The 15,795-nt window shown below is 36.7% G+C and overlaps 1 protein-coding gene across 1 annotated transcript in view; it reads left to right on the top strand.

Annotated features, from left to right (window-relative positions):
- The window catches only part of LOC111158446 (nephrocystin 1), a 57,227-nt gene that overhangs the window by 8,480 nt on the left and 32,952 nt on the right, over window positions 1-15,795 (top strand). Inside the window, exons 5-11 of the mRNA XM_022520467.1 lie at window positions 4,711-4,945; window positions 5,489-5,590; window positions 8,680-8,780; window positions 9,114-9,156; window positions 10,230-10,317; window positions 11,629-11,723; window positions 13,239-13,367. Of these exons, the coding sequence (XP_022376175.1) occupies window positions 4,711-4,945; window positions 5,489-5,590; window positions 8,680-8,780; window positions 9,114-9,156; window positions 10,230-10,317; window positions 11,629-11,723; window positions 13,239-13,367 (793 nt within the window). The remainder of the gene's footprint in view (window positions 1-4,710; window positions 4,946-5,488; window positions 5,591-8,679; window positions 8,781-9,113; window positions 9,157-10,229; window positions 10,318-11,628; window positions 11,724-13,238; window positions 13,368-15,795) is intronic.

Genomic DNA, 15,795 nt, shown 5'->3' with positions numbered 1-15,795 from the left:
GTACTGAGAATGACAATGTAGCTGGTTTTGGACTTAACCTTCCTACTATAAATAACTATAAAATCTGGACAAAATATACGAAACAGCTGGTCAAAGTCACTGAACATTAGTCCAGCAGGGCTGATGTCCTTAATACAGGAAAACACAGGAACGGAGTTCAACATTCACCCAGATCCTCTCCCTGGGGAAAATTTATGGGCTGTGGCACAGAAAGGTGGATCCGAAACAGGGAGCAGCAGTATCACTGAACTCAGGATCAGAGATCAAATGTTGGAGTTCCCAAGGCCATTGGGACTTGTGGGAGAGAGAAGGGAGTTGTAAGAGACAACTACAGAAATCTGGATAGATTCCTGGGCTACACAGACTGTGATTCCAGAAGCACTGGCAGAAAGTACCTGCTAGGAGACTGAGATTTTAAAAGATTCTGGAAGTCAGAAAATCCTGGAGAAATACTGGAGTTTGTACCCAGCTAGAATAAAGAGACTTTGGTGAATGCTTCAGGCATTTAGTGGAGATCACAGAAGGCCTTAGTGCTGCTGTCATTGCCATTGCTCCTATTAAGAGTAATGAAAGTACCCTGATACTGAGAACCGTGACCTTGAAACAAAGACAAGACTGAAGTAGATCTTGTCCAAGCCTAAAACTAGACCTTAACAGGAACATGAGAATTTAACTGTGTAACAGAATGAAATTCAACACTCGATAAAGATGACATAATCCAAAGCCTCTAAATGTCTCATCTGTAATATCCCCTAATAAAGGAATTACTGGAAGTACAAAAGAGTAGGGGTGATGGGGCGCCTGGGTGGCTCAGTGGGTTAATCCTCTGCCTTCGGCTCAGGTCATGATCTCAGGGTCCTGGGATCGAGCCCTGTATCAGGCTCTCTGTTCAGTGGGGAGCCTGCTTCCCCCTCTCTCTGCCTACTTGTGATCTCTCTCTCTCTGTCAAATAAATAAATAAAATCTCAAAAAAAAAAAAAAAAGAGTAGGGGTGAATAAATAATCAGCAATTGAATAATAAGACAATCAATAAAAGCAGACTTAGATCCGAACTAGGTAATACAGTTAGCTGACAAGGACTTCTAAATAATGATTAATATGTTAAAAGAAGAAAAGATGGATGAAATGGAAAAAAGTATTTTAAGTATTTTAAGAACATTCAGATATAGAAAATGAACATTCTACAACTGTAAAAGTATCTGATGAAATAATGACTGAGAAGTTTCTCAGTCTGATTCAATATATAGATTCAAAGAGGTGGAAAATATCATATATTTAATAAAGAGAAAAAATAATCAGTAGAAGCTCAGATGACCCAAATGTGAAAATTAACAAACAAGAACTATACAACAACTGTTGCCGACTTATTACAGAATTTGCTGGAAGAGATGGATAGCATGGATGGATAAGGAGGAATCAAGCAGAGAAATGGCTGCTAATAAAATTTACAGCTTTAAGTGCATACCTTAGAAAAGAAGAAAAGTTGAGTATCAGTCATTGAAGTTTCCAACTTAAGAAAACAGAAGAAAAACAAGAGATTAAACCCAAGGCAAGTAGAAAGAAGGAAATTATAGAAATAAGAGCAGAAAACAGGAAATAATAAAAAGACATACAGTAGATAACATCAATAATGCCAAAAGTTGGTTCTTTGGAAGAATTAGTTAAATGGATAAATTCTTAGCAAGACTGATCAAGAAAAGAGGAAGAGAAGGGAAAACAACAACAACAACAACAACAAAACCAGGGATGAAAACTAATCACTACGAATGTTATAGAAATTAAAAGGATGCCGTGAAGATATTATGAATAAGTTTATGACAATACGTTTGAAAATCTAGATAAAATAATTTTCTTGAGAAAAAATGAAACAAGATGGGATCGGGAGGGAGACAAATCATAAGAGACTCTTAATCTCACAAAACAAACTGAGGATTGCTGGGGGAGTGGGGGGTAGTGAGAAGGTGGTTGGGTTATGGACATTGGGGAGGGTATGTGCTATGGTGAGTGCTATGAATTGTGTAAGACTGATGATTCACAGACTTTTACCCCTAAGGCAAATAATATATTATATATTAATAAGAATAATTAAATTAAAAAATAATAATTTCCTTGAAAAATAAAAAGTACTTGACACAAGCTGAAGAGAAAAATCTTAATAGTCCTGCTAAAATATCTATTAAGAAGTTGAATGTATAGGGACGCCTGGGTGGCTCAGTTGGTTGGACGACTGCTTTCGGCTCAGGTCATGATCCCGGAGTCCCGGGATCGAGTCCCGCATCAGGCTCCCAGCTCCACGGGGAGTCTGCTTCTCCCTCTGAACTTCTCCTCGCTCATGCTCTCTCTCACTGCCTCTCTCTCAAATAAATAAATAAAATCTTAAAAAAAAAAAAAAAAAGAAGTTGAATGTATGATTAAAAACCTTCCCACGGAATCAACTCTCATGTGGTTTTACTGATGGATTGCTGCAAACATTTAAAAAAATAATACCAAGATTACAAACCTTTATCGAGAGTAGAAGAACATTTCCCAAGTCATTTTATGAGCTTTAAGTATCAAAACTTGACAACAATATCATAAGAAAAATGGCAAGGGCCTCATGAACACATGAACAAACCCAATAGAAAATATTAGCAAACAGAATCCAGTGTCATTTCAAAATAACAATACAGTATAACTAAGTGGAATTTATTCTAGAATGCAGGGTTAGTTTAACATTCAGAAGTCAATAATTAAAATTCACTGTCTTAACACAGTGAAGAAGAACCATGAATAATCATGTGAAGTTCCCGTTATCCTTGGCAACATTTTAGAATAATTGACTCATAGAATATGTGCAAAAGATCTCCTAAAAAAAGAATAGGGCACATTGAAAATCAATGTGACCTATTTTGTGGATTTTTATTTTTATGGTATAAAAACTTCATTAAGTTACTGTTTATGTTTAGGTCACTGTAGTATGAGTGTATCCTACAACTATTTTATACTATGTGAACCCAGTACTCTTTATTCTGGAGACTATCTCATAACTGGCTGGTTTTATATTTAGCAATGTTCATTTGCATCAGTCTAAGTACATTGTTATCCCCATTTTTGTTTTTGTTTTTTTTTTAAGATTTTATTTATTTATTTATTTGACAGACAGAGATCACAGGTAGGCAGAGCAGCAGGCAGAGAGTGGGGGGGAAGTAGGCTCCCTACTGAGCAGAGTCCGATGCGGGGCTCAATCCCAGGACCGGGAGATCATGACCTGAGCCGAAGGCAGAGGCTTAACCCACTGAGCCACCCAGGCACCCCTTTATCCCCATTTTTAAGGTAAGTTTCTCTAGTGCTTTCAGAGAACAAAGATCTCTGTTTTATTCATTGTATCCCAGCACATAGTGTCTGTCACACTATGTTTGATGACGTTTGATGACTTTGCTGAGTGTTGAATGAACAAAGAGAGATTTAGTGACTCATCCACACTGGTATTATTTTAGTTCCTCTCTCTTCCCTCACCTCCCATTGTACCTCCTTAATATCTTTCCAGATGTCTTTCTCTTCATCCTAAGGCTGTTTTTTGGTTTTTGGTTTTTGGTTTTTGGTTTTGGCTTTTTTTTAGTTTATACTGTTGTCTTGTTTCACTTCTCCCAACTGTCTTTGCCTTTAGCCCTTTTTCCAATCTGTTCCCCACATTGTAGCCTAGTCATCTTTCCAAAGTACAGATGAGATCATGGCCTTCTCTTACTTCATTTTTAGAGACCGTGTTAGAAAGAAAGCTCACTTGGGCTGCATTCTGCTCACCTCTTTTCAGCCTCATCTCTTTCTTACTCATTTCTTCAAAACTTGTCCTACCATTCGTGAGCTACTTGAGGTTCCCCCAACTTGATCCTCCTTTCACCACTCCCTCCCCCTTCTTTCTACTTCCTTTTTAATTCATTAATTCCAAGTCATCCCTCCAGACCTAATTCTAAGCCTTTCCCCATCCCTACCCATGCAGTGTAGGTTGAGTGTCCCTCTGTGTGTTTCCTTAATATCCTGTGTATACCTCTAATGTACCTATCAAACTATATTGTAATGACCCATTTTCTAGATTGTCTATCTGTAAGCTCCTTGAGGACAGGGAATTGTTCACCTGGCTTGCCAGGTTTTGTATCCAGGTTGGTTGACATGAACCTGACATACATCATCATCATAGCTGACCTCTCTTAAAGACTTGCGAAAGGCAGGCACTGTTCTAAACCTTCTTCGGATTTGTAACTCATGTAACCTTCATGACAGTCCTGAGAGGCAGGTTCTATTATTACCTTCACTTTACCAATAAGGAATGGAAAACTTAAAAGAAAGCTATGCCAGGTAACTCAACAAGGAGACAACGGTGCCAGATGTGAACTCAGAGCCCATGCTCTAACCATGTGTTACAGTGCTCGAGCAGCATTTGCTGAATGGATGAATCCAAGACTTGAATACACATCCCATACCCTCAAGTTCCATGCATGCTCCGCGGCATCCCACATGTGCCTCAGATAGAGTAACCCCTTCCCCACTCAGTCCTTCAAGTCACACATTGTTCGTTAGATGGTAGAAACCATGAGTTGTGCTTTCTCCTTATTTCCTTTATTTACCCAGTTCCAAGTATAGTCAGGATCTTCTATATGTAGAAGCTGTCCTCATACTCGATCTGTTCTTAGACGTTATTTCAAGTGATCCTTATTATAGAACTGTTTTTCACAGAATCAAGACACCTCCTGAAAAAGAGGAAGATGACGATTCTGCTGACGAAGAAGAAGAAGATGATGAAGAAGAAGAAGATGATGAAGAAGAAGAAGAGAGTGAAGAAAGTGGTGGGGAGGAAGAAGAAACAGAAGAGGAAGAGAAACAGGAAAATGAATCCCACAGCCAGACAAGTAAAGAATACATTGCTGTTGGAGATTTTGCTGCTCAGCAAGCTGGGGATCTTACATTTAAGGTAGAAACAAGACTAAAACCTAACCTAAGGATAAGTTTGCGTACCTGACAGAATAAGAAAACTCTACCTATATGCCTATATTACATATTCCTGGTATTGTTTTTAAAGACTCCATCTGTTTTAATAAAATATGTAAAAATTATGATTTACCGGCAGTAATCATGTAAAATTATGTCATCAAAGTTACCTAGTAGGATAATGGTGAAATTAAATGCTATTCTATTTTAGAAAATAGTTTCAGTGTTGATAATTTCTGACTTAGGGGTCAATTTTAATTAATTAATTATTTTATTTATTTATTTATTTATTTTTAAAAGATTTTGCTTATTTATTTGACAGAGAGAGACACAGTGAGAGAGGGGAACACAGGCGGGGGAGTGGGAGAGGGAGAAGCAGGCTTCCTGCTTAGCAGGGAGCCCGATGTGGGGCTTGATCCCACGACCCAGGGATCATGACCTGAGCTGAAGGCAGACGCTTAACGACTGAGCCACCCAGGTGCCCCTCAATTTTAATTTAAAATGTCTTACTTTGTTTTGATTTAAGAAAGGGGAAATTCTCCTTATAATTGAAAAAAAACCTGATGGTTGGTGGATAGCTAAGAATGCCAAAGGAAACAAAGGTCTCATTCCCAGAACCTACGTGGAGGTTAGTCTTTATTGTTTATTCTTTCCCTTTTTCTCCTTTGAAAACATTTTTCCATTTAAAATTTTTTTTCAAAACTTGTCTTCATTTTTAATAAAACGTTCAGCTGTATTCTTTGATCAATTGACTAGGGAATGACTTGGGATATAGAATTTACTTCAATTTTAGAGGGAGAGGGCCTGGGGAAAACCTTGTGTGTTAACAGTGCTAGGGGTCTGTGAAGTGCTGTTATGCATGTGAGGCCTAGAATGTTATAACACAAAGTGCTTTGTGGATTCATGCTGATCAGAAAAATTAGTAAGAGTATATTATTTGTTGTCAAACGAAGCCACAGTTAACTTCCATTAATATATGATCCCTTACCAGGATGTACACGTACATATATGCATGTTTGCCGCCCTTTTTTTTTTTTTAATATTTCATTATATAACATGGTCATTTTCTTTGCCAATATATGGAGATCTCTCTCTGGATCAGCGCTGTCCAATAGGAAAATAATGCAAACTACAAATATAATTTTAAATTTTCTCATAACCACACTGAGATGTCTTTTTTTCTGACACCACTTCTAACACTTAATTGTGTGATTTTTTTCTAACACCAAATACATGTTGTTTTCCACACCAGTTCTCTGAAACCAATCAGGTGTCCAGTAATTCAATTTAATTCTGACACTAACTCCTGGAGTTCGTGCAGACCTGTCAAGTTAAGGGCTTACCCCACAAGCTGCTCTAATTCAGATGCCAATCCCAAGTCCCATGGGCCACCTGTGCTTCTGAGTGACCAGCTGTAACTTTAGTTTCCACAGGCCTCCTCAAGCTTGATAACTTGCTCTAGGGACTCACAGAGCTCAGGAAAACACCTTATTTGTGTTTACCAGTTTATCATAAGGCTGCAGCTCAGGAACAGCCAAATGGAAGGCATGGATAGGGCAAGGTATGGGGAGATGGAAGGAGTGGGACCTGGATTTTCCATGCCTTTTCTGGGGCCACCCCACCCCCATCACCCAGCATACTTCTTCATGGTCACCAACCTGGAAGGCTTCCGAAACCCTGTCTTTTAGAGGTTTCAGTGGAGGTTTTGTTACATAGGCATGGCACGATTGATTAAGTGATTGGCCATTGGTGATTGAATTCAGTTTCCTACTTCTTTATCCTCGCTGAAGGTGAAGAGGGTGGTAGTGGTGGGGCGCTGAAAGTTCTAACCTAACCACATGGTTGATTCCTCTGGCAACCTGGGCCCCACCCCCACTCCATCACCTCATTAGCATAAACTCAAGTCTGGTTGAAGGGGGCTTATGTTATGTTATGAATAACATAAGACACTCCTATCACTCAGGAAGTTCCAAGAGTTCCAGGAACTCTTGCCAAGAACTGGGAATAAAGACCAAATATATACATATTTTTTATTAGACCACATGCATTTACAAAAAGGAAAAAAACAGGTGACATTTTAAATAATGTATTTATATTATCTAATATATCAAAATATTATCATTTCAACTTATAATCAATATTTTAAAATATTTTCTTTTTTTTTATACCAAGTCTTCAAATTCCAGTGTGTATTTTATACCTAAATAGCACATCTCAGTTTGAACTAGTCACACTTCAAGTGTCAGTAGCCACACATAACAGGTGTTTTACACAATTCAAGTTTGAATCATCCTTTTCATTGGTAGCATAGTATTCCAATGTCATGTAGCTGGACATGTTGCTTCCAGCCTCTAAGAACTATAAATTATGTTGGATGGAGCTACAGTTAGCTTCCACTATGAGATACAAAAGATCTACCCAAATAGTGGCTTAAGTAAGGTAGAAGCATATTTCTCTTGTGCATGGAAGAAGTATGGATGAAGGCAGTGAAAGGATGGTGAAGGACCATCTAATATTTTACTCTGTAATTAAGTGGGAAACAGGTTTTCCAAGGGGTATCTAACGAGATAGATTAGTTGGCTGCTAGATCTTTTAATGATTCGAAGAAGCGAAAGAAGAAAGGGGAATAAGAGACCAAAAGGTATGAGCTGCTGTCTTCTTAAGACAGTTTCCTAGAATTTATACAAAAAACTTCCAATGATATCTCCTTGATTAGAATTGAGTCTCTTGTTAACACCTAGACACCAGGAGGGTTTGAAAAATGTAGACTTTTAGCTGGCTCATTGCTAAAATCAGGGATTCTATTAGAAAAGAAGAGATTAGGTGGGAGACAACCAGCAACCTGTGTTGTGATCAGTCAACACAGACATCTTTGTAGATTTGTCTGGTTTGTTGCCCTCGGACAAATTTCCAGGTGCTCATTGATGGTTCAAAAGATTTACACATTTATCTTCATTTAGTTTGCCATGTTGCCTTTCAGAAAAGTCATGCTTGTTTGTTCCCTCCTCCCCAGCATCTGGGAGTACTTTTCCCCCACACATGTGCTGTGGATGGCTGTCAGTGTGGTAGGCAAGAAAGGGGCCCGTTATTGTTTTTATTTGCATTCATTGTACTGCTAATAAGGTAGAGCATCATTTAATACACTTTATGACCATTTCTACGTCTTCTTTGTAAATTGCCTTTTCAGTTCTTTTGACCATTTTTCTAAGAGATTTGTTTAAATTGTATTGATTTATAAGAGTATCATAATACTTTCAGACTAAGGGTATTAAGCCTTGGAAATCTGTGACAGGTATTTTCTTTGTTGACTTAGAACCAGTCTATTTTTTATGTTGCTAAGTCTGTCAGTGTTTCTGTTTATGATTTTTGGTTTCGGCATTATAATTGGCAAGGATATCCCTGTCTCAACATTACTTTTTTCTAACACTTTTCTTAACACTTTAATACTTCTAACTTCTTTTATTTCTACCTTCTTTTTTTATTCATTGTAATAAATTCCACTGGGAATTTATTTTGATTAAACTTGCTCTCTATCTCTATCCTTGTAATTTTTTCAGATAGTGAAGTTATTGACAATATGTTGAAATCTTTTTCCCACTGATTTTTGATATACCCATTGTATATATTCCCACCTATAGTTGAGCCTTTTTGAAAATATTTTTATTGGTTGATTTTTGCGTTAGGTAAAAAGCACTTCATATTTTGATAATTTTCCAGCCCTATAATAAAGAAGGCAGCCAAGACTCAAGTGAAGAAGGCAGCGAAGAAGATGTGGAGGTGGAGGACCAAACAGCAGAGGGGGAAGAAGTTAAACAAAGGTAAAAGGTGTGAGAGGATATCAGAGTGAGTTTAAGAAACTTTTTGTTTATTTTTACTGTTGTAAATAATTCAAGAATTTTTGAAACGGAGACAACTTACAGTTTGAGAACAGTGCTTTTTGTGTTACTATTTGTTTAAAGATCAGTACTACTTTAATTTCATCATTATTTTTAGTGCATGATATTATTCTTTCTTGGCTTCATTTAGAGACTTGTAAATTTTTAGAACTTATTGACAATTAAGTGCTTTGTTCTTTGATTGATGATGCTCCAAAATTGAGTCAATAAGCATGAGCTGTCTGTGCACTCACCTTACTATTTTGGCCCCCCCAGAACTGATTCTCACTGGAATGCTGTCCGCAAAGCTATCTCAGAGGTTGGTATCACCTGCTCTGTTAATGATGTCATGTTTTGTCACCTAACAGTTCTGAGAGAGTGCAGAATCAAAACAGGATGGAGACGTTAGAAGATAACATCGGATCTTAAATAGGGTACAAGGCATGGAATGTACAGAGCATAAAACATATGGCTCTGGCTTAATAAGCCGTGCTCCAAGTAGTATTTCTCCTTAGGCTTTTTCTATAAGAAGAGTAGATTTGAGGGCTTGCAACTATATCTTGTTGATTCTGCCTAAATTTTCTACCATTTGGATAAAGGCTGATGTTAAATTCCGTTAAAATGAAAAATTCCAGTTGCACCTAGGTGGCTCAGTCATTAAGCGTCTGCTCTCAGCTCAGTCATGATCCCAGGGTCCTGAGATCGAGTCCCGCATTGGGCTCCCTGCTCAGTGGGAAGCCTGCTTCTCCCTCTCCCACTCCCTCTGTTTGTGTTCCCTCTCTCACTGCGTCACTCTCTGTCAAATAAATAAATAAAATCTTTTTTTAAAAAATTCCAAAAAGCTTAAGAAAGTAAGAAATTATCCATATTCCTATCATTTAAAAGAGTTACATAACAAAATGAAAATCCACTCCTTCCCTCCCATAACTAATCACCATTGATAGTTTAGTCAATACGCTTCCTGACCTCTTACCCTACCTATCGCTTACATGGATGTGCTCATATGTTTGTGTGTGTGTATGTACACATATACAAAAAGGCCATGAATTCTTCAGTGCATATCAGTTTCTGATGTTTACTCATCTGTTACGTGGCAGTACACCACAGGGCGGGACCAGAGTAGGGACATTTTGATGAAAGATGTACAAGAAGCACCTGGTCTGGAGCACAGAGCTCTGCCCACCAGGCACTGCATGGGGCTGAGGTTCTTGGAAGTTACTAGGATTCAGTGATGGGTGGCATCCTCTGGACTTTGGGCTTAAATTGCTGTATTTGTCCACTCAAGTCTGCATGTTCGTGTTTTCCTTTTCTGCATCGTAGTTGCTATAGTGTTAAGAGAAAGTATTATGGAGGTGAGGAAACAACTCAGTTTTTTGTCTTTACTGTCTTCAGCAGATAAACACTGTTGATGTGTTGACCACAATGGGAGCTATTCCTGCAGGGTTCAGGCCCTCCACACTCTTCCAGCTTTTGGAGGAAGGTAACAGTTGTCGCTGAGCCACCACAAGCTTGTAGTTAAGCAGCAAAGTTTTATGTCTGATGTTATTGTTTTAGCCAAAATAAGCTGTTTAAAAAGTTGTTGAATATCACCTCTCTTTCGTACTCCTCTATTCCTTCGTCTTTCCTGGGGCAGATCCTTCCCTGATCCGGTTAGATGCTGGTCTGTTTACCTGTGCTATGGCTTCTAGACCCTTTGCTTTATTTCAAAAATATGACTGTTTTAATTATGAGCCCTTTTGTGTATTTTCAGCCCACCTTCCCCGCACAAGTTCCTGCCCTCATCAGTCTACGAGCATGCCTGATACCCTTAGGACCCAGCTCCTCTCACCCTATCCCACGTTAGCCAAAGTCTCCCTTTCTCTCCTTTTCTTTGCACGAAGACTTTTCTGAAGAGTTATTATCCATTTGCATTTCTGTTTTCTTATTTGTTCTTGGATTTTTCTGTACTTAACAACATTTGTCCATAAGCTCATTAAAGAGAAATAATGTTGGGGGAGGATCTCCTATATATCCTGAGTTGTTGAGTTATTTGTGGAAAGGCTGCTTAGAGGCTCCTCTTCCGGGAAGGCTCTTCTCAGCCCTCCCTGAATGCCCAGCAACTTCTCATTCTTTGCATCCCAGGGAATTCCATCTTCCAAGAGATGCATTCTTTCAGTAACACCCTTCCACTTGAGCACCCTTTATGGATCTAAGTTAGTTTATAATTTTTTTATTCTTTCTTCTACTTATTTTTTTAAAATTATTTCCCCCACCCGACTGTAAATGACAGGGGCCGTATTTCTCTGATTCACATATGTATTTGCAGGTCCTGGCAGAGTGCCTAGCACACAGCAGGAACTCAGAAATTATTTCTCAAATGAATAAATGATTTTGTAATCTGTATTCTTCATAACTAAAGTATGAGAAAACAGTATAATAATGGTTTTGTGTTAAGTAAAATTAATAATCATATTTTTCTGAAGAGTCTTTATACATTTTCTGCTTTTTACAAAAATATTTGAATGGATCATCTTCTTCACAGGGCATGCTGTTGGCCTAAAAGTTTTTAAGGTCTTTCTTAAAGCTACTTTAAGATCAGCTCTTATGTGCTTCTGTCTTTACTTTTTCTACCGTTATTCTTACCAGTAAGGAAATCGCCATTGGCATACATGTCTTAGAAAGCAAGTTCCTAGTAGGCAACTTGAGATTTTGGATGTCTGTTTCCTAAATTTGTTGCATAACATTATACATTTTTGGCTTTGTATTTCATTCCTTTCTTTGTAAGAAAATAAAGGAAAAATTATTTTTTTAGGGAATCAGTTTCGAGCAAGTTACTTCTTACAGCCAGAGCTCACTCCTTCACAACTGGCCTTCAGGGATCTAATGTGGGATGCTAAAACAGGCACTGTGAGTATGGTTGCTATCAGCAGAATTATACCTTTCCAGATTTGGTTATGGCTGCAATACAGATAACGTGTAAATTGATTAATGCATTCTAGAAAATAAAAAATTTTTCTCTATTTTAATTTTTAATTACTCAGTGATCATTTCATTACTAAGACAACAAAACTGTTGCTCTCTTCTTCCATTGTTACAAAGGAAGTAATATGAGGTATCTCTCTTACTCATTCTTTGCATCTGTATAAAAGGGAATGATAATAACACCTCTAACATAGGGTTATTATGAGAATTACATTATATGTGTAGAGGGCTTAGAACAGTGTCTGGCACATGATAACTTAATAAATGTTTGCCAATATTACTAGTAGTGATAATTTTTTTTAATTAAATGGAAATGAGAAAGTTGAAAGATTTTTATGATTATACTTTTTTGGGGGGAGCTTAGGGTAAAAGATTCCTGGTATCCTGAGTACTTGAAGTAAGAAATACTCTGGATATATAATTCCACTCTCCTCCTTTTTAGCAGATATGAACCACATTAGAGTATGTCACTCTCTTTCCTGTTCACCTTCTGCCTTTTCTCCCTTCCTCTCTCAGAGCCTCAAGGGAAGAATAAGATGGCCCAGTATTTTTAGGTTTTGTGGGGAGAGGTGGTGTAGAACTTTCCCCTCTCATCCTGAGCATTGCCTAGGACCTTCTTAGTGTGAAGTATCTTTTATTGCAAGTCAGGAAAGACGATGTGTTTGGTCTGTTTAGTGTACTAGTACTTGAATAATGGCATTCAATGTCATGAACTTGTACCCAGAGAGCTAAATATTCAGCTCTCATTTCTTAAATTGAAAATTGCAAACTGTTAGATATTGTCTTACTTTTTCCATGATATAAGGTCTTTGAATGAAAAGGCCAATGACCATAAAGCTGAATGTTAAGAGTTGAAGATGTTTTTAAATAAGAAACCTGATTGCCGATTAATTTATTGACCTTCTGAACTATACTTGTGAAATAGAACTGAAAAATCTTATCCAACGGTCAGTGCATTCTGTCAAAACATCTGTGTAAGAAGCCAAGGAACACTGTAGGTACATGCTTAGAATTAAAACAAGGAGGAGCCAGCTGGATAATACTAATGCTGGGTGTCACTGGTTATTATGCTATGGTGATCTTCTACACTTACCCACATTGTATATGAACTCTAAGAATGAACCCGGAATGCACTTATTCCATAGTCACATCCTCCATTTTACCTGATTGTACTGACTCTTTTTTCATTATGATTTTTGTGTATTGACCCCCAAAATGCAAATATTTCAAATATAAAAGTTTATGGAAAATTTACCTAAGGTTTTTATTTTAAGTTGAACAGACTATTGAAACTTTTCATATGTATATTTAGGTGTAAATTTTTTTCTTTCATCCTTTTTTATTGTATGTAGATTTTAAGTATTTATAAAAGATGCCTTGAAAATGAATTTGTCTTATAAGCCATAAAATAAACCCTCTTATAACTAATTTCACTCTTAGATTAGGTCAAGACCAAGTCGTGTTTCATTCATTCTGACCCTCTGGAGCTGTAAAATGATTCCTCTTCCAGGAATGAGCATCCAGGTTCTCAGTAGACATGTACGCCTCTGTCTATTTGATGGTAATAAGGTGAGTTTACTGAGGAATAAATCAGTTCACAGCAGGCTGGAAAAATATCTTGTTAAAGCCACATATTAAACATGTACTGCATGGGGTATGTCTGTGTCTTTGTCTCGCTCTCAATTTCTCTCTCTCTCTCTGTATATGTTTGTATACATATAAAATAATATGTGGTAGAATGCAAACCGTAAGGGTTCTGATGACATAGGCTTAATTCCTGGCTCTTTCTGTTGCTAAGTGCATGATGTTCATATGCATCTATCACAGTCAACTCCCCTGAAGTTTTAGATTTCTCACTTATGAAAAAGGTACTGATGCTGATCTTCTAGTATCGTACATGGTTCAGGTCTTGAGTGTACAAAGTATTGTGTTTTTGACAAATGTACATACCTGTATATCCAACACCCAAATCAAGATATGGAGCGTTACCATCACCTTACAGAGTTTCTTTGTGTCCTTTTCCATTTTACTCCTCCCTGATTCCTAAGAAAATATTTTTATCCCGAACCAAAGACTTCAGATGACTCTTGAAAAATTGATTTGTTTGTAAGATACAGCTTAAGCACAGTGCACAGCTGGAAATTTGTAGCTTTAACTGAATAGACAAAAAGAAAGATTTAAAATCAGTAATCTAAGCTACCAACTCAAGAGGCTAGAAAAGGGAGAGTGAGTCAAACCAGAAGAAAGTAGAATGGAGGAAATATTAAAGATAAGAGTAGAATTTAATGAAAAAAATTAAGCTTAAATGAAATAAACCTAAATTAAAATGCCAAAAAAGAGTAGAATTTAATGAAATAGAAAACAGGTGAATGAAAGAGAAAATTTAAAAAGGCAAAAGTTTATTTTTTGAAAAGATTACTAAATTGAAAAATGCTTAGTAACACTGATAAAGAAATTTTAAAAAGAGAAAAAGAAAACAAATGATTATTATCTGACATGAAAATGGAGATCTCACCACATATCCACAGACATTAAAAGAGTGATACAGGGATATCATAAACATCCTTATGCCAATAAATTGACAGTGCAGATAAATAGCTAAATGCCTTGAAAATCATAATTTACCAAAACTGACATAAGAAGAAATAGAAAAGTTGCAACCTCTGTTAAAAAAAATTGAAAATGTAATTAAAAATCTTCCAACAAAGAGAACTCTAGGCCCATATGGCTTCACTGGTGAATTTCTCTAAACATTTAAGGAAGAAATAATAGCAATAGTATATAAACTCTTCCAAAGAACAGATAAAGAGGAAATGCTTCCCAACTCAATTTATAAGGTCAGGAAAGACATGATACCAAAATATGACAAGACATTATAAGAAAGGGAAATTATAAGAGCAGTATCCCTCATGAATGTAGACACTAAAACCCTAAACAAAATATTACCACATTGAATCTAGCAATATATAAAAAGGACACTGTATCATGACTAACTGGAGTTTATTTCAGGAATTCAGTTGTACATACTTGCGTAACCAACATTTAACACTTGAAAATAAATCATTATAATTTGCCATATTAACAGAACTAAAGTAGAAAAGTTATATGGTCATCTCAAAAGATATAGAAAAGGCATTTGACAAATTTCAATACCCATTCATGATTTTTAAAAAATTCTCAACAAAGTAGGAACAGAAGAGAACTTCCTCAAATTGGTAAAGGGCAATAAGAGAAAACTAAAGCTGACATCATCATACTTCCTGGTGAAATTTTGAATACTTTCCCCCTAAGATCAGGAACAAATCAAGGATGTCCAAGGAAAAAAAGACAACTCAGTTTTTTAAATTGGCAGAAGACTTGAGAACAGGCACTTAAACAAATATATCAAAAACCAAGAGACCTAAAAAGATATGTATATAACATATAAGAAGTCCTCAAGGAAAATGCAAGTTAAAATCACAGTGAGAGAGAGCCAACTATATATGTATATGTAGAAAGATCCATTTCTATATATGTGTAAGAAACCCACCTTAAATATAATAAATATAGACAGGTTAAAAGGAGAAGGATGAAAAGGGTAGATAATTCAAAAAGATAGTAATATTCAGAACAAGGAAAATTAGCAGGAACACATTACATGATAAAAGAGACAGTTCACCAAGAGGACATAATAATTCTAAATACCTAACATTAGAGCTTCAAAATACATGAAGTAAAACTTGATAAACTGAAAGGAGAAACAGGCAAAGCCATAGTTATAGTTGAAAACTTACCACTTCTCTCTCAGGAAACTGTGGGACAAGCAAACAGAAAATTAGTAAGTATATAGAAGAGCTGAATTAACACCATCGACAAACTGGATCTAATAAACATTTGTACAACAGTTCACCCCAAAATAGTAAAATACTCATTCTTTCAAATGCTTGTGGAACATTTGCCAAGAGAGATGTCCCTGAACAAATTTAAAAGAATTGAAATCATACAATGAGTCGTCTTT

Source organism: Enhydra lutris, unplaced genomic scaffold (assembly GCF_002288905.1).
Source record: "Enhydra lutris kenyoni isolate GAN:26980312 unplaced genomic scaffold, ASM228890v2 scaffoldscaffold59, whole genome shotgun sequence".
NCBI classification, from domain to species: Eukaryota; Metazoa; Chordata; class Mammalia; order Carnivora; family Mustelidae; genus Enhydra; species Enhydra lutris.
This window is presented reverse-complemented; position numbering and strand designations above follow the sequence as displayed.